Source organism: Amblyomma maculatum, chromosome 6 (genome assembly GCF_055883805.1).
Source record: "Amblyomma maculatum isolate TAMU_Amacu chromosome 6, ASM5588380v1, whole genome shotgun sequence".
NCBI classification, from domain to species: Eukaryota; Metazoa; Arthropoda; class Arachnida; order Ixodida; family Ixodidae; genus Amblyomma; species Amblyomma maculatum.
The window spans coordinates 121032724-121051922 of record NC_139349.1 but is presented as its reverse complement, the minus strand read 5'-3'; the positions used below and the strand labels follow the sequence as shown (position 1 = coordinate 121051922).

At 46.1% G+C, this 19199-nt stretch overlaps 1 protein-coding gene across 4 annotated transcripts in view; it reads right to left on the bottom strand.

Annotated features, from left to right (window-relative positions):
* LOC146186671 (uncharacterized) overlaps positions 1-19199 on the bottom strand; it is a 123339-nt gene that overhangs the window by 31315 nt on the left and 72825 nt on the right. For all 4 annotated transcript variants that reach the window (XM_084607368.1, XM_084607369.1, XM_084607367.1 and 1 more), the window contains exons 4-5: positions 17021-17324; positions 13944-14147 (exon numbers count right to left, since the gene is read on the bottom strand). In XM_084607368.1, coding sequence (XP_084463494.1) covers positions 13944-14147; positions 17021-17324 — 508 coding nt within the window. The remainder of the gene's footprint in view (positions 1-13943; positions 14148-17020; positions 17325-19199) is intronic.

Below are 19199 nucleotides of genomic sequence, written 5' to 3'. Positions count from 1 at the left end.
GGGTTTTGGGCCGCCGGACCATCCAGCATCTACTGAAAGCTGCAAGGACGACGGGACGGTTTGTTCTGCTGCTCAACGCCACGTGTGCTACGCCTACGATACAGTGCCCCTACGCTGTTTCATTCTTTGTGTTGTGAGTGCACGTTGCGTTCGTCGACTGTGCTTGTGCGTTGTGCCATCGCCGTCGTTCTTCATAGTGATGGCGACCGCCACCCCAGCGAAACGACCACAGCAGCCAGCAAATGATTTAGAAAGAAAAGTAAAGATATTGAAGGAGCTGAACGAAGGCATTTCTCGTCAAGAGGTAATGAAAAAGTATGGCGTCAAGAGAAGCACGCTAAGCGACTACGTGAAAAACAAAGAAAAAATTTTCGAAGCTTTTGACAGCGGCAAATTCACCGGGAAGAGAAAAAGGCTAAGGACGGCTGCGCACCCGAAACTGGAAGAAGCACTGCTACGGTGGATTACAGATATGCGTGACGGACAGCTTCCTTTGAGTGGCCCGCTGATCTGTCAGCAAGCTGACAGGTACGCACAGAAAATGAACATAGAATCTTTCAGTGCGTCTGAAGGATGGTTCGCCCGCTTCAAAGAAAGGCATGGACTAGTCTTTAGAAACGTGTGTGGGGAGAAGGCAGCGGTGGATGAACGCCGCATTGCTGACTGGAAGTCAACCGAGCTTCTCCAGTACCTGGCTCGTTATGAACCTGCCGACGTCTTCAATGCCGACGAAACGGCATTGTTTTTCAAAGCCTTGCCGGACAAAACGATCACCTTTAAGGGTGACCCGTGCGTTGGAGGGAAGAGGAGCAAGGAAAGGATCACTGTGCTTCTCGCTTCAAATATGTCAGGCACGGAGCGCCTGCCACTACTTGTCATCGGGAAGGCAAAAAACCCAAGGTGTTTTAAGAACATTCCCCGTTTGCCGGTGGAGTATCGAGCCAATAGAAAAGCCTGGATGACCTCGGATATTTTTCAAGCTTGGCTGCGGCAGCTCGACCGCCGCTTCTCCGCTAACAAGCGCAAGGTTTTACTTGTAGTGGACAACTGCAGCGCGCACACCCGAGTGACAGGGCTGGAGTGCATCGAGCTCGTATTCCTTCCACCGAACACGACGGCTGCACTGCAACCGCTGGATCAGGGCATAATTCAGAACGTAAAATGCAGATACAGGAAGCATGTGCTAGAGCGGATGCTGCTGTGCAAGGAGGCAGGGCGAGAATATGACCTAAACCTCCTCAGTGCCATTCACATTTTAGTGCAAGTTTGGAACAACACGCCGGCCGAGGTCATAGCCAACTCCTTCAGGCACAGCGGGTTTGTCCGCCCTGATGATTGTGACGTTCCTCCAGAGGTGACTGCAGAGGATACCCCGGAGCCCACAGAAAATATGGACAACGAAGAGGTGGATGACAGGCGCTTTGAATTTCTCCTGCCTAGTGGTGTCCAGCTTGCCGACTACGTAGCAATAGACGATGATGCTGCCGTGGCTGGCCTACTGACTGACGATGACATATTATCGGAAGTGCTCGACGGGGACGAAAATCATTCCGATGAAGACGATCGCGACCCGCCGTCGCGACGTCGCACCGTGCAGGAGGCCGCGGAGGCCCTCGCTGTACTAGAAGAATTTTGTGTAGAGTGTCGCGACAGTGAGCGTGCGCACCACCACCTGATGGGGTTGAAGAAAATCGTTCTTGCGCAAATTCCGGCGACTAGGCAAACAAAAATAACGCAGTTTTTCATGCAATAAAGGTATGTTTATGCGCCGTACATTTTTCTTATTTTCATGGTGCATTCGATAATCCGGAATTCGGTTAACTCGGACATTTTTTCCGGTCCCTTGAGATCCGGATTAACGAGCTTTTACTGTATACGGGTGACTTGCCTTTTGCCTCCATCAAAAAATGGTCATCGTGTTGAGGATTCGATCCTCTGCCCTTGGGTTCAACATTCGAGTGCCGTAACCTCCGAGCCATTGTGATGGGACCGGAAAGGACTTGTATCAGCACGGGCATAAGAGAGAATTGTGTGTGTGTGTTACTAAGCTATGGAGATTTATGCATTAATCAAAAGACCTTGCTTGACATTGTTTACTAGCAAGCCTATAGCATGGAAGACCATTAATTTCAACATATTTAAAATTTTTTTTGTTCTGTCCTGTTTTTCATTAGTGAGCTCAGGAATCGGTACATCATGAATACACAGTGCTCAGCGTGACACATGCACTTGAGCAACAATGATATGATTGGTATGCTTAAACACAGATTAAGAGTACCCCTACGATTTACATCTGCAGAGCCTTGATTTTCAAATCCAGCGTAGTGTCCATCCACCACATGTGCTTCACAAAGTGTCACAGACAAGTTCCCTGAACTAGGCTTTGCTGTTTGTAGCTGTGCCGCAAATATTCCAATTAAAGCTTCCACAGAAGTAAGACTCACAATTTCTCGACCACTGTATTAACAATTTATTGTTCCAAGCATGCTGGCTCTACTCGGATGAAAGGAGGAATGGCAATTGGGAGTGGCACCCGTGTGCTGTGCGATGTCAGTGCACGTTAAAGAACCCCAGGTGATCGAAATTTCCGGAGTCCTCCACTACGGTGTCTCTCATAGCCTGAGTCGCTTTGGGACGTTAAACCCTACAAACCAAACCAAACAGTGAATGTGAATTTAATTTTTTTTTTCTTTTGAAACATGGCTTTTGATAGCCCCGGACACCAGTGGCCTGTCCCAGAGATTCGACATAGCCCTAGCCTCCATTCCAATATGCTGCCCTCGTTGAGCCTTTGTCTCGCAGCACCCACAGCTGTGGCCAGCAAGCATGAGCAGATTACTGATCCGAAGTAAGCCATGAAGTTAAACTATCATTGAATGTCACTGCAGGGGGGAAAGAAACATCACTGCGATTATTTCACCGCTCATGATTCATGTGCGAGATCAGTCATGCGGTCATATATGTGGCAACATATTCGGACTCTAGGATATAAAGGGTTAAATCCTCCATAGTAAGAACCCAAAGTACAGCCCACTAAACGAGTACAGTTGGCAACCAATTTTTTGCACCCTCATGCGGCCGAAAAAGCGTCCGGAAAACAAGGCAGTTTGAAGGATCTAATTCACAACAAAAACATCACTCTATTTACCAGAGGTCTGAAAAACTGGTCAATCTTTTTCTTCGTCAATTTCCCCATTCTCACAGTCAGTCTCTTCCTTGGTATGACAGCAGGAAAAACCTCGCAATGGTTGATGCAATGAGATGTTCAAACAGAAAGAGGTGCGGGACACTGGAAAACGACCACCACAGCCCTCACGTGACTCTACGTCAGCACCTTTTAAGGCAAAAGCCTTTCTTGGCTCATGTGCGTAGTGTACAGAAAGTGTGATCAGAAAATGTCCTTCACACTGGCATTTAAAGGAACAGAACACTGAAATTTCGGCATCGAATATTTTTCAGCGCAATGGAGAGATTGCTATCTCCAGTGTTGCGATTCCATAGCAGTTTCGGAAGAAATGCTGTAGAAAGTTTTTAGGGACAATTCTTCTATCAGTGCATGCACCTGTTATTACGTAGCCAAATTCTGGAAATCATGAGCAGCGACCGCGATGACAACTGGTGGTCGACGAAAAAGACTCAACAAAAACAAATATAAATTTCACTCGTCAGAAAGTAATTACAATTTCAGTGTAGAGTAGCATGCTTTTCAGTTTCCACACTAAAGGCCTGAAGGCTGTTACGGCCCAATAGCATAAGCCTCGTAGATGAAATATTTAGTGGCCGCAATTACTGCTTCATCCCCGGTATTCAAAACACTGTGGCACCATCTGATGACAAAAGCTGAAAGCAAGTCACTCGTGATGCGAAAGAAAGGTGGTTTTTATTTAAGGATGCACTGTAGAAAGCGCAAAATAAAATATGACAAGCACTCCTTGAAGAAAAAAAAAAGTGTACACTTAAGAATATCAATGATATCGTTATGCGGCGGCAAGCGATGACAACAGGAGAACAGAGGACAGAGAGAAGATGATGCTCGATGGTCGTGAGATGACGTTTAATGAATCTGTGTGCGGGCCTAGCGCGTGCGCTCCTGCCCGCGCCACTGCCCTCTTCTTCCTCCTTCGTCCGTAACATGACCCGGGGCCACCGAGCGATCGTCCCGAACGTAGACGAGTTTACCGATGATGATTCCATGGCATGATGATGGGCGTGTCTGGATGCTTAAAGAATAGGAAGAAGTAAGAATAGAACGGCTTGCTGGTACGATGCCTGATGCGTGGGTGATCCGCCTCCCCTGGAGCTGTCGACCATCCGTCACCAGAATCCATGGGACCGATGGCTCGAGGTTACGTCGGGCGGCTTGGGCGGGGGTTGCGTATTCGTGTCTATCGGTTCTTTCGGGTCATTCGGGTCTTTCGGGTCCTTCGTCTCGGTTCTGGTTGGTGTGTCTGTTCTCCTTGTCTTCGGGTCCGGGCTGGGGCTGGGCGGTGGTAGTTGGTCAGGTCTGGGCTTGAAGGGCTGGGGCGAAGCTGCTTGGCGATGTCCCTGGGCCCTCGGTCGATGGTCCCGGCTTACAGATGGCGTCGATGCTTCAAGGCGAGGATGGGGATGATGTATGCCGCACCTCCAACCAAATGATGCGTGGCGGCAAGCGTTGACAACAGGAGAACAGAGGCCAGAGAGAGATGCTCGATGGTCGTGAGATGACGTTTAATGAATTGTGTGCGGGCCTAGCGCGCGCGCTCCTGTCGCGTGCCACTACCCTCTTCTTCCTCCTTTGTCCATAACAATATTTTGCAGACGTAGTCACGTGGGGTACGACAGTGATAGTAGTAAGGTTTCTTTGTAAGATGGTGTCTCAGTTGTTTTTTGCACTTTTCAATGGCAAACTAAAATTTTAAAGCCTCTTTTCTTTGATACTGTAGTGCTCGATGTGCACTATATGAGGCAAGATGTTTTCATTTTTGCCATGACCTCTTGACATATTTTGGCCAGTGTTCTGTCCCTTTAAGCAAAAAGATCTGTTGTCGCTACCGGAATCGGATGCCTACCCCACTGATCTCCAGCCGAGTGCGCAACCCAAATTTAAAGGGTCTTAAATGCCTCCTGCTTTTATTTTTTTTCTCCTGCATGAAAAAACAATTAAGGGGCACACTTTGGAACACTAAAGTGCGATGAGGCGAAAGCCTTTATAGCGCGATGGTCCGAAGACCTCCACTGCGGCACACCTTTTCTCACTCCCACCTTCCTCCTTTCCCTTGCGGCTCGGTTAAGGTGTCAGTAAAGAATAGTGACAGATACTGGGCCTTCTCTTTCCTGTAAACCAATATGAAATGCCGCTGATGCCTGCAGCACCGAGTTTGCTTCTATATGCTGTGCGGTGCGGTGTTTCGAGAAAGCACCAAATGAAAGGCGCCGCACGGACGCCTGGATCGTATGCCCTGCGGTGTCACCTTCCCATATGTGTGAATCGCCTGGTGACATCATGACCAGACGTGACATACCTGGATGTGACGTCATGACTGGTCATAACGTCCCCAGATGATGACGTCACGGTCTCGTGGACTCTCGCGATGAAGTGGGACACTTCTTGCGGATGCACACATAAACGGACACGCTGGTGAGTCATAAGCAATTAAAGGCATTCGCCTTAAAAGAAAAAGTGGATGTGTTGGTGGCTGTCTCTAAGGAAGCGGTGTAAACCATCTGCTGTACATGTGGTTTCAAAAAAGAAAAAAGAAAAAGAGACGTCTTGCATGCTCCAGCATCCATTTGGAGTTTGAGTATATTTTCGTCTCAGCGTCAGTAACAGTACAAACACAGTGCCAAAATAAATCGATACAAATATAGTAAGCCAGTGTTACTGTGTAGAATAATGTGCACTCCACTGATATTATTCTTGGTGATCAGCAAAATTGAAGACATCTGGGAACATATCTTCAAAGTATACTGAGCACACAAAACAAGGATGTGACGGTACACACAACAAGTGCTTGTTGTGTGTACCTTCACATCCTTGTTTTTGTGTGCACAGTAGACATGACTGACTCGCCCAAAAATGCATTCTTTTACATCTAGGAATACAATGAACTCTATCATAAATGTAGAAATACTTCTTCACAACTTGAGAGGATTTTAGCACAGCCATACAAAAATCAAGCTAATTAGATCAATTGAAACAATATTTCAAGCAAACCTCTCTCGGAAGTCGTGTTTAGTTGAGACAGCTGGTATATTGTGAAATGAAATAGTTAAATCTCTATGCAACAAACCTCCGTGTAGTGATTTCCTCGATATTATAAAGTTTTTCAATTCCCAAACACCATGCCACTGAAGTGAGTGTATTTGAAAACTCCATGTAACGAGCACGTCAAGACAGTTGACCTTGAGGACCATTCTTCCTCATTTTTTATTATCTTACTGTTGTTGCGCGCACTGCTGCCAAAGAACAGTACTAGTGTTTTCAATTTGTTGTTTGTGATGTCCAACGTGAAGGAGCTTAGTAAGACGCTTGATGATTTCAAACGGGAGATTCGCGCTGAACTTCGTTCCTTCAAACAGAGTGTAGAATATTGCAGTGAATCTTGTGACAGTGTCAACACACTCTCCGCAGAAATAAAGGCACTACGTGAGGAACTTGCCGCAACGCGCAACTGCAACCAAGAACTCGCTGCAGAAAATCAGAAACTGCACATGCGAATCACAGAATTGGAACAGTACTCACGGGCCAATAACCTCGAAATTAAGGGTGTGCCTGATAGCGGAGATGTTTTCGACATTGTGCAGAAGATTTGTGAAAAGGTAGGGGAGCAGGTAACCCAGGAAGATGTTGACATTTGCCACAGAGTACCAACCAACAAAACTAATGAAAAGAACATTGTTGTACGCTTTGTGCGACGTGACAAGCGAAATGCTGTATTGGCTAAAGCCAGGAAGGCACGTTTTTCCACTACAGACATTGGTTTCGAAACAGATGCTTCTGTTTTTGTCAATGAGCACCTGACTAGGCAACTCAAACAGCTTTTGGGAGCCGCAGTAGCACAGAAACGAAAGTCAGGATGGAAATTTGTTTGGACACAGGGCGGAAAAATTTGCGCAAGGAAGACAGATTCATCAGATATGGTAAGAATCACCTGCCAGGAAGATTTGAGCAAAATGCAATAGGACTTAAAATGCTTTTTAAACTCCCTTTCGCGCAAACAGCGATATGGCTACCGCACCAGAGTGTAAATACTATGAACCTGGCAATTTCAACAAAGCACTGAAAGTGCCGTCCCACTACTTCAGGGCATTTCACCTAAATGCTCGAAGCATTAAAAATAAAATGGACGATCTGCGCATGTTCTTTGATGACCTACGGGATAAATTTGATGCGATATTATTCACAGAATCCTGGCTTTCTGTTACTGATAGTCCACCGACAATACCAGATTATATTTATCACGGCATCGTGCGGCCCGCAAACCGAGGTGGTGGAATTGCTATGTTCATCAAAGCCACAATTGCCTGTGAAGTTGTCAGCGAATTGACATGTATTACACCAAATGTTGAGTGCTTTGTGGTACGGTTAAAAAATATTCTTATAGCAGCTGTCTATAGGCCACCATTAGGATATAAGTCCCAATTTTTTGAATTCATAGAAACTTTGCTGTCAAGCCTCCATTCAATGCAAGGAGCCTTCTTAGTTATGGGCGATGTGAATATCAATATGCTTGGCGAAGATTCATCTTCTGAACGCCTAGAAACGATACTTCGCACTTTCGCTTGTTCAAATATAATTTCTTTGCCTACCCGTGTTACCAATACCAGTGCCACACTTCTAGACATCTGCATCACCAATGTACCTTGTGACCAGTGCTTATCAGGTGTGCTTTCCCTTGATATCAGTGACCACCTCCCGATTTTTACATGTTTGCCGACAGTGATCGTCAAGCAGAAAGTCACTTTTAGCTCTACTTACCGGGACATTAGCTCTGCTTCGCTCGATGAATTTTACACTGAAATAGAAAATATTCAGTGGGAAGGTGTCTACGCCAAATGCGATCCTAGTCAAGCATACAGTCTTTTCCTGGGTATATTCAAGGCCTGCTATGAGAAACATTTTCCCTTGGTGCACAAGTCTAACCGAAGAAAAAAAATACGCAAGCCTTGGATTACGACCACCCTGCATAAGAAAATAAAAGTAAAAAACAAAATGTACCATTCTTTCCTCCGATCACGTGACACTATCCTACTAAAACAATACAAGACATTCCGTAATAAATTAAATGCTGATTTAAGGACTGCAAAAGCGTACTACTATCAGTGTCTGTTTGCTGAGATATACAACAACCCAAGAAAGCTATGGCAGGAAGTCAGTAATTTGACCAATAACCTTAAAGCTAAGTGTCCCCTTAATATTGCAGCTTTTGCTGATGGGAAGACTGATATAGAGGCGTTGGACACAATGAATGAGTTTTTTGCTAACGTTGGCGAATACGTTTCCCCAAACAGAGACTGTACTAATTCGTTTTCGAGACTTCGCCCAAGGCTTGAGAATTCAGTTATGCTCTCCCCAGTTACTTCCCAAGAAGTCATCAGCTTCATGGCCAGAATTCGAAAGAATGTCGCAGCTGGACTAGATGGCCTGAGCAGTGTCCCTATTAAACATGTAGCACCTATTATAGCCAAACCACTCGCATTTATAATCAATCAAATGATTGAAACTGGTATATTTCCTTCTGACCTTAAACAAGCGCGTATAACCCCGGTCCACAAAGGTGGAAGTGCTAGTGATATATCAAACTATCGCCCAATATCCGTTTTGCCCATATTTTCTAAGGTTTTTGAGAATGTTATTAATGCTCAACTTACAAATTTTCTTACTAAATACCATGCTATCAGTGAATCGCAGTACGGCTTCCAGAAAGGAAAATCAGTTGAAATGGCCTTATTACAAATCAAAGATGAAATACTTAAAAATATGGATAGCAAAAAATTCACTGTAGGTTTATTCATTGACTTCAGAAAAGCATTTGACTGTGTAAACCATAATATATTACTCTCAAAGTTGCAAGATTATGGCATACGTGGTGTTGCTCTTGATCTTATCACAAGTTACCTCTCAGACAGAAAACAGTGTGTAAAAGTTAATGATCTGACTTCTTCGATTACAACAGTAAGACATGGTGTACCTCAGGGATCGATCCTGGGACCTTTGTTGTTCATTTTGTATATTAATGATATGTGCAATTTGCCTCTTTCACCGAAACTGGTCATGTACGCTGATGATACAAATATTTTTTTCTCCGCAAAAACCGTAACCCAATTGAACACTGTCATAAATAGTTATTTGATCAAACTTGAAGAGTGGTTGCATAAAAGCAGATTAACCTTGAATGTTAAAAAGACTAAATATATTATTTTCAAGCCTTATAACAAAGCCTGTGACACTGAGCTAGTCCTAAACTTTCAAGGTACAGCGTTGCAGCGTGCAACTTCAGAAAAATTTTTAGGCGTCTGGTTTGAAGAAACCATGTCATGGAACACACATGTTAGCAAGTTGGCGATAGAATTAAGCAAAACAGTTGGCTGTCTCTATAAGCTGAGAGAATTACTTCCAGTGAGGCTCAAAAAAGCAATATATTTTGCTAATTTCTACTCTCGTCTTTCATATTGCATTTTAGTTTGGGGAGTTACAACCTTCCATAATTATAATAAACTCGAGCGGCTACAAAAAAAGGTGCTACGAATTTTTGAAAACTTTTATGGAAACCCTAGCCAGCTATCTACTGATCCCTTGTTTACTAAACATAGTATGCTTAAAGCAACTAAATTATATGATTACAAACTGTCTCTTTATATGCATAAACGTAACCTTCCCAATGATACGCACCGTCCCTTGCATGCTTACAGCTTACGCAGGGAACTAACGCCAGTGCCACATACACGAACAAATTATGGCCGGGCCACTCTTGACTACCGCATACCATCACTTTATAATAAACTTAAAGCCCACATTGACTTTACTGCCCCGCTTAACACATTTAGACACGAATTAACAAATTTTATGATGAGGCAATGAATAAATACTGCGATGTTCATATTCATTTCTGATATCTGATGTGTGTATAAATCTTTTGATTTTGATCTCATGTACATATTCATTTTTGACTGTGTTGTGAAATCCTCTGCGAGATGCTGCCTGTAGGCCCCCAGGGCCCAGTCAAGCTGTCTGCAACAGCTTTTTCCCTGGGGGCCCCCAACTTGTAGGTTGGAAATAAAGTGGATTTGGATTTGGATTTGGATTGCAATTGGTACAGCGTGCCGTAAGTGTCCCATTGACGAAGGCGCATCTAGCGGCAAAATATAGCAGTCTCCGCTGCTTACACTTTTGAAACGTGGCGCTACAACAGTCCATGTTTAAAAGCAACAAACTATAATAGAAAAAAAAAAAAAGACTGGGAGAGCAGTGCGTGTCCATCACTGCCACGCGATTGCTCGTGGACTCCCACGCGTCGAAAGTGGGAACAATGGGGCACGCTGGCGACACAAGGCACTTGCTTGGCAACATCGCAAATGTGTGTGCTCTCCCCCAGTCCCTTGTAGACACGTTACGAGAGCTGCGGCGGAGGCTGCTGCCGTGATAGCGAAACATTTCACTGCTTCCATAACCTCGAACTACTCCAATTTACTGTAAACACTGTCAAGGTGGTTTCCTTTACAATTGAGTCTTAATTTGGTTTTAGTTCTGCATTGTCCTGCCGAGTGGTGACGTGAAAACTTGATACAGTAGAACCCCGCTGTTGCGTTCCCAAGTGCTGCGTTTTCCCGACTGCTACGTTCTTATGATCGAGTCCCGGCATGACTCACATAGTGTTCTATGCATTAGAAACCCCGCTGTTATGTCGTAACTTCGGGCACGTTCCCGCATCATACGTCGCGAACTGGCAGGCCTGAGTAGCAAGCAGCGACGACCATGTTTACTTTTAAGGGCAATTGACTTGGCCTGACTTGACCTGGCTTGGCCTGTCATTGCTGACGTGTCTACAGAAGGCGCTCGGGCAGGCGGCGTCATCATCAACAGCAGCAGTCGCGTCTTTTTTTTGCATCTTTTTTACCTATCATCATGCCATTTTTCGTTCTTCCATGCTGCTTCCTTTGTGTGGGTGCTTGCGTGGCTGACTTCATGCATCGAACTCCTTCCGCATATCACTGCATCGTTTCGCGCCTCCGGCTAGGAATCATTTCACGTGTATTTTCCTGCTGTGGGATATGCAAGAAGTGAATTCGTACCGTGGTTGTGTGCACACGCGTCCATCGTGCTCAATCGCCCACCTGACGCCGTGCCACCCCTTTCACGCTGCAACGTAAATCGCTGTGTGTTAGCGGCTGCCTCGTTCTGCCGCAGCGCGGGAACTTGTTAAAGTGATGGAATCAAGGAAGCGCGAAGCGCTCTCCTGGGAGGAAAAGCTGAACATTCTTCGCACCGTCCATGCAAACCCGACGCTGAAGCGGCTGTGCATCACAAAAGATCTTGGACTCTCGCCATCCACCTTGAACTCCATTGTTTCGAAAAGAAACGAGATCGAAGGAAGCGCCCGGTCATTTGATATCAAAAGCAAGCAAGCCCGCAGTGCGGGGCACGTGCAGCTTGATGAAGCTGTTTACACATAGTTCGAGAAATCCAGAGCTGCAGGTGCGAATTTTGATGGCACCATTTTGAGCGAAAAAGCATTGAAGATAGCAGACAAGCTTGGGATCAACGATTTCAGTGCGCCAAACGGTTGGATAAACCGCTTTAAGAGAAGGCACGAAATTTGCTATCGAACCGTGAACGGGGAGGCTGCAAGCGTGGACACTGCTACTGTAGACAACTGGAAAGAGTCCATGGCGGGCATGAAGCGGGCTGATGAAGCGGGCCTCTTTAAAAGGTACAGCCATCAAAGACGCTGAGCTTTAAAAGCGAGGCTTGCCACGGCGGGAAAAGCAGCAAAGAACGCCTCACCGTGTTGTTGTGTTGCAACTCGGATGGCTCCAAGATGATGAAGACGTGGGTCATTGGAAAATTTCGAAGCCTACGGTGCCTGAAAAACATCCGGTACCTGCCCTGCCACTACAAGAACAACAGCAAAGCCTGGATGATGTGCGCAATTTTTGAGGAGTTCTTGTCCTACATGGACTCAAAAATGGGCAGTCAGGGAAGAAAGGCTATTCTTTTTTTAGACAACTGCTCCGCGCACCCTAAGGACACTACGTCGCTGCGGAACGTCAAGGTGGTGTACCTTCCGGCCAACACAACAAGCCACCTTCAACCCTTGGATGCTGGCATCATAAGAAATGTCAAGCATTTTTACAGAAAGTGCATAGCGAAGCGATCCCTGGCCTCAGTGGATCGCGGGCAGCGACTGACTAGCATTACATTTCTTGATGCCATGGGCTATTTGGCTACGGCATGGAGCGCTGTCACTGTCGCAGCAGTCGAAAACTGTTTTGCGAAGTGTTTCGGCGATGCAGACTGCGCAGCAGAACCTGTAAGCACTGAGGACTGCAAACTCGACACGGCCATGGAAGCAGTTGGCGCCTACGGGATCGAGTACAGTGATTATGTTTCTGTAGACGACGCCGTTGTCACCTCCGAGATGATGACCATTGACCAGATCGTGGCCGAGTGTGTCGACGCGCACAACAGTGGCGACGAAGAGGAGGAGGTTGAGCCACTGCCCGAGCCCACCTTCACTTCGGCTGTAGCGGCATTAGACCTTCTCAGAAGGTATGTTTGCGACAACCGTGAGAGCCACACGGCACTGCAAGTATTGGAAAAACGAGTTGTGCTCACGGGACGCGAGAAAATGTGACAGACAACGCTGCATGACTTAGTGTTAGCATGGTAATAAACATGCGTTCACTTGCCCACTACTGTCATTTTTCAATTTGTCCTCCTTCCCGGCTCTTATTATTTTTTTTTTACGGTCCCGTGAAAAACGTATCAGCGGGGTTCTACTGTATAATGAAAACCTGGACGTAACGAAAAACTGCGGATGTTTTACAACTTCGTTACTGTTGTCTGTTGACATCGGGTGCTTTTAGAACACTAGACAAGCACGCAATTTTTTTTTTTTCTTCTTCGTGCTCATGCATAACCTTCTGCGTCACCTTCTCTCACTCGCAGCTACACGCAAGCCATGAGATATGGTGACATGATAGCAGGAAGCTTGCGCTTAATGGCCAGAGCTCCATGGGGCGGAGCTCCATCTCCACCGGTCGACGAAACTGTGGAGCAGGAGCACAAGCTGCCCAATTTCATGGAGTAATGGAGCTAGCAGTGTCTGCTATCGAGAGTATAGCTGGTATGCACGATGCATGCAATGCTGGTTTGAGGCTGCAGAAAAAAAATTAGTTGTAGTTTAGCTCTGGCTAACCCTACTTGAATTGCGATAACAACGGCGGAAGCTTCTTCTGCCTGCTACATTATTCCCTATCACGCCCTATCAGTGTAAGGTGCTACATTATTCGGACACTTAAGCTCATCCTTAGGGAGTATAACGTGAGAGCGTAAGCTACCAGACCACATATAAATGAGAAGGATTCAATTCTGCTGAACCGAATGTGGAGCGAATGCATTAGCTGCCGGTGATCAAGCTTTCTTCTTCTTCTTCTTCGCGGCTGTTTAAGGCCAAACGTAACCCTTTCCAGGACGACACGATGGGCCGAAACCTGGCGCAGTATTGCTGTCGCAATAAAACAAAATGGCAAGGATGTGGCAATTTTTCGTAGCTTTTGGGCTGCAATCGAGAGGATAAAGTCCAAAAAATCAAAAGAGAAAAGTTTCAAACGCCTGAAATTTTGATCGGCATTGCACATTGAGTTTATGGATTAGAACCAGAAAATCGGGCGCCAGAGAAATCTGTCGGCAGCCAACAGCACCTGCCACCTGGCGAGCCGTGGGGGATCAGGTTGTTCACCTGCAGTGTGTAGAGCGGCAGGCAGCTGCCTGCCACGTCCATGCGCCCTGCCACGGCTGCCGACCGTCGCAGAAGGTTGGGGAGGCTCTGGCTCTTGCCCGAGTCGGCTTCCGGCTTGAGGCGCACACCGGACGACCGCAACCGGTGCCAGGTGGTGAAGGACAGTTCGGACCGCGCCATGGACCCAGGACCACCGCACGCCGGCTGGACAGTCACACACAAACACGCCAGAAATTTGCCTCAGCACAAAACGGGGTAGGCAGACTATCATGTTAAGCTGTTGCATTGCTTCCAGATGCGAGCGCAAATGCCCCTTCCGGTTAAGTCTGCCCTAGGGGGAGACAACAGGTTTCATCACTCAAAATGAGAGCCTGTCAGCAGGCTGTGTTCAATGATCATGGCTGAATTCTGGTAAAAGTCTGGCAGGATACTGGTAAAAAAAGCAAAAAGTCTGTATTTGTGAGAAAATCGCGTCCCACAGCAACCGGCAAGCTGACACTGAGTGGGGAGCCACACATTAAGGAAGCGAAATGCTAAGGAGCACTTGAGGAAGCCTGGGAGAGTAACGCGCCAGTGAAACCAGGAAAGCAAGTAGACCGAACCGATGAGCACCAAAAAGGCCACTCTGCTTCTACAAAAATGCACAGAGCTCAACAATCGCTTAAAGGGACCAAACACTCATCGACATATGCAATGGGATTATGGTGGAAATGAAAAGATCCTGCCTTGTAGAGTGTAGATAGATCACTACAATATCCAAGAAACAAAGATTTGTAAAATTAATTTCGCACTGAAAATCATGCAAAAACGAGCGAGAAGCTGTAGTTATCACTGCAGCAACCAATGTGACCACATCTAAGGAAAACGTCACTGGCTAAGTGCACAATCTTCTGTCAGTGGTGCGTACGTTCCTGTGCCGTAACAGCCTCCGTTGTAGAAACTTAAACGGACGTTATTCTGCACTAAAAATGCCTAATTACTGTCTGGCAGGTGAGATTCATTAAGTTTTCAGGTAAAACACTTTCATGGACGTGGAATCGTCATCGCTGTCGCTACTCACGGTTTCCAGCATCAGACTACATAGAATCGGGCGCATGCTCTGATGGAACAATTCTCACTGAAATGTTTGTGCTACGAATCGACCACTTGAAATGGGAAACTTTCCATTGTGGCAAAAATATTTCCATGATGTAAAATTCTCAGGTCCACCACATCAGCATGGCAGGGTCAACAAACCAACACCAGTTGCATCGAAATACATGCCCTTTTTTGATGCCGCAGATATGTACACTATGAATGTTGCATTAGCATAATTTTCTTCCTTTTTACAAAAACGATTTCCTTGAACCGTGTGGGGAGGGAAGACCTATTAGCGGAGCTGACCTATCTGCAGGATCTAAGTGTTGGCCAAGCCGCAAGTAACATGCACCCCACACTGGTGTCCGCTCCCACTCGGATTCACGGAGCACCGTGCTGAGAGGGGTAAAAAAAAAAAAAAGAAAAAAAAGAAGAAGAAGAAGAAGAACGAGAACTGCTGAGCAACAAACCCAATTTTCGGCCAGTTGGTAATTTATTCATCTTGCAAGACTTTTGCAGCAAGAAAAAACGAGGAAATGAAGAAACGCATATGACGAGACGTTTACCCAGCTTCCCCTTGCTGTTGACTGCGTCTGCAGGTGAGCAACAGGTGGTGTGACAGCACCTGCCGGTGCCCTTCAGAGTGTGTGCCGTGCTTAAATCACACACAGGAGTACCCCTGAAAATTCGGATTGCCGTCGGTTTCTGTGCTACCCAGATGGCCGCATGCACGTGGGGGGCAGGACGGTGGGCCCTTTTATCGCGTGTGGTCGTCATTCAGATCGCACCGCTGGCCTCGCAACTGCATTTTAACGCATCTGCTGCTAAGAGCTGCATGCACACAGCTACAACATCTTGCAGGAAACAAAATGAGAGCGTGCCTTGGAAACACGCCTTCCGTTTCTTTTTTTCATCGGCCAGAGCATGGACAATATTGGCCTATATTTAAGGGGTCCAGTTCTTTCCTCCTGGGGCAAGAATGTTGACAAAGGCTTGGCAAAATCAGCAAAGAGTTTGGAGTTGACTTACTGCATTTACTCAAATGTAACGCGACCGCGAATGTGACGCGAGGGGTGACCATACTGCCCAGTGGGAAAAAAATAAAAGCGTGAATGTAATACGAGATAATCGCTTGAATAAGTACCTTTAATAGACGTTATGGCCATAGAAGTCTAATCAAAAGTGCTCATTCACCTTCGTTGTCAGAGGCAAGAGTTCTCCGAAACCCAGTCTTCCTTCTCACTCTCTTCCTCCCAGACTATTCGGAAGCCTTTGCGGCCAGGCCCACCGTAAGTTAGATTAGTAACGCCTAGCTGTCAAGCTACTGCAGAATTTCAGATTCCTTGTGCTATCACAATAGCCTTTTTGAGGTGGGCGTCATACCGTGCACAGCGCGTTGCCATTATGCGAAATGCAATCACAGAAGTAGCCACGCTAATCCACTGCGAAAGATGCGACAAGCGCGTGATCAACGGGACGACGTGATTCTGAGCCTACGAGAAAAAGCGCAACGTTTTGACTTTGGATGGATTGGGATTTGGCCGATTTGGCTTCCCTGGTACCCATGTTGGCAACATAACATCGTGAAACCGCGGAAACCGGAACCGAGTGGTGGTGGATTCAATATGGCTGCACCCCGGCGCTGCTTTAGTCAACCGAATCGCAGTATTCGATTATAACGCGAAGGTAGACTTTGAGAGACAAAAATCATGAAAAAAAACTCGTTACATTCGAATAAATATGGTATAAATCCGAGTGGTCAACACAAGTATATTCGAAAGCAGAGCACATTAGCTTTTTCAAGTGCCATAGGTTGCCTCGTAAAATCTTGCCGGCAATCTTCATGTGCAGAAATCGGCAAACTTTGCGCCTGATGTTATAATAGACTTCACGCAAGATTCTGCTGGCAGATGTCCCATTTGTCACCCTCAACCACAAAAATATGAAGAAGTTGAGCAAGAAGAGTTAACCACCCTGATAAGCTTGTACAGCTGACTCACCGTAGCGCTCGCAGCACTGCCACTGCTGTGGTGGTCCAAGGGCCCCTCCGAGAGGTCGTCCGAGAAGTGGGTGCCGCTCTGCTGGAAGGCGATGGTGTAATTGTCCTTGTTGGCCTGGCAGGTGAGCACCAGGTCGTGCTCCTCGTACGAGTCCAGGCTGTCTGTGGACAGGGCGGCGGTGGCACCCCGTGCCAAGGGTGGCCCGCACTCCTTGACGGGCGAGAAGAGGGGCTCGTCCCGGCAGATGGACATCTCGCCAGAGTCCTCCTCCTGCCCCGTGGAGCCGCTGCTCTCCACTTTGCCACTGGAAACACGAAATCTCTCTGAGGGGTGGTCAACAGGTTCAAACTAATCTTGCATATGCACGAACGCTTACAAAGACATCCCAAATCCCAGAAAAGAGCAACCCAGGGCTGTTATTAATAGACAATCGAGCTATCAAGAAAAAGGACCATACGACCGGCAGTGCCCACTGTTTTCGAAATGCACCTTCATAGGGGATCAGGCATGATGGTCGGTCTGCTGATCAGTCCTCTAAAGCACATTTCTGAATAATTCATGAAGTGAAATTTGAAAACACACATTCTGTCGAGAATTGCCTCCTTTGTCAATTTATGGTCTCACCTTCAACCATCGCATGGATCTCCCACATTTGTTGTGTTTCTGTAACTGTACAGACATAAAGTTTCAACCAACTGGGGTTCGTGGTGCTAGTAACTTGTAATAGGAAGGTGTGGCACAAAAGCATTGAGGGAGGACCTCTCCGGAGTTGGTATGCAAACAGGCATCAACTGACAACGATGCATGAAGTTTCGTTAGCAGCAGTTCTGAGTGGTGTGCTTGTAGTGGATTCGTGACAAACAAATGGCAGATCCGAGTTTTTCAATAAAATCGCCTTAGGCAACTAGTCATGGTGCGATGGGTATGAACACGAAAGAAAACAAGGGTCAAGAAATGAAAATCTCGTGCACTTTGCAGAGGACAATGAAGTCAAATGCAACGTCGCGATGGTGCTAGCAGGTTTCAATGAGGCTGAATTTGCAAGGTGCTTCCAAAGACCAAATTAATGTTTGGACAAGTGCATTAGTACCAGTGTAAAATACTACTGTGAGGGTAATTATAGTTTTATTTAAAAAATAAAGTCCATCTTTTTATCACAAAATTCTCGTTATTTCTGGGTCCCCCCCTCATCTTTTACTATTTGCTGACGACAATCTTTTTTTTGCCACCAGATGGCAATCCATCGTCTTTTTCCACTTACGCCCCTGTTTCGCTTCAGAGACTCACCATGTTTACAAGCAAATGTCTTAATGCTGATGCATTCTCAACATTTCAGTGTGGAAAATTTTCTTAGCGCACAAAGATCACTCAAGAGTCAAGGTAACTTTGTAATACCGTCAGATTGTTTGAACAATAACCCATGCAGTGGACTTACCTTGCGTGTAACGTTAAGGGAACGGTAAAAAAATCTTCAGCTTATCCAGAACTTCAAACAAAGTACACGTGTTTCATGAAGCATAAGCTTAAATTGCACCAGCCCTCACTGAAGTGGGCGTCCAGGAAAAAAAGTATTCAAGGTCGGCTTCCCATCATTGCATTGAATATTTATAAAACAGCATTTTCCATCTCTGTCATGGACCCATGACACCCTACTTTCACATCAACCTGTCCAAGCAATGACATCTCGAACTAACCCTCGGAAATAAACTTCGATGTTGCATAACTTACTTTAGCAACGATTTGCAAATACTGTTCATGCAGATAAAAAAAATGCCACATAAAGTACTAAGTAATTTTTTTACCACGTAGTATTCGTATACGAATCAACAAAAAGATTCTTGAAATAGCATATTTCCTCCCCCCTTCTCCCACCCCCAGCCTCCCCCTACTAAAAGAAAGAAAGGAGATTTCAAACTATGAAATAAACACAAGCAGTCACCCTAATTTTCAGTCCCCCAAATTTTCAGAAAATAAATACTAAAATGTCCAAGCCCTAATACATATAGAGGGCTTGGTTATATTCCGTGTAGCCTTTACAGCAACATGCCTGGTCCCTCCATTGAGGCTACCTTGGTAAACACCTTCTAGGCAATACCCCTTTACAGCAACATGCCTGGTCCCTTCATTGAGGTTACCTTGGTAAACACCTTCTAGGAAATAGACCGTAAGCTGACCAGTC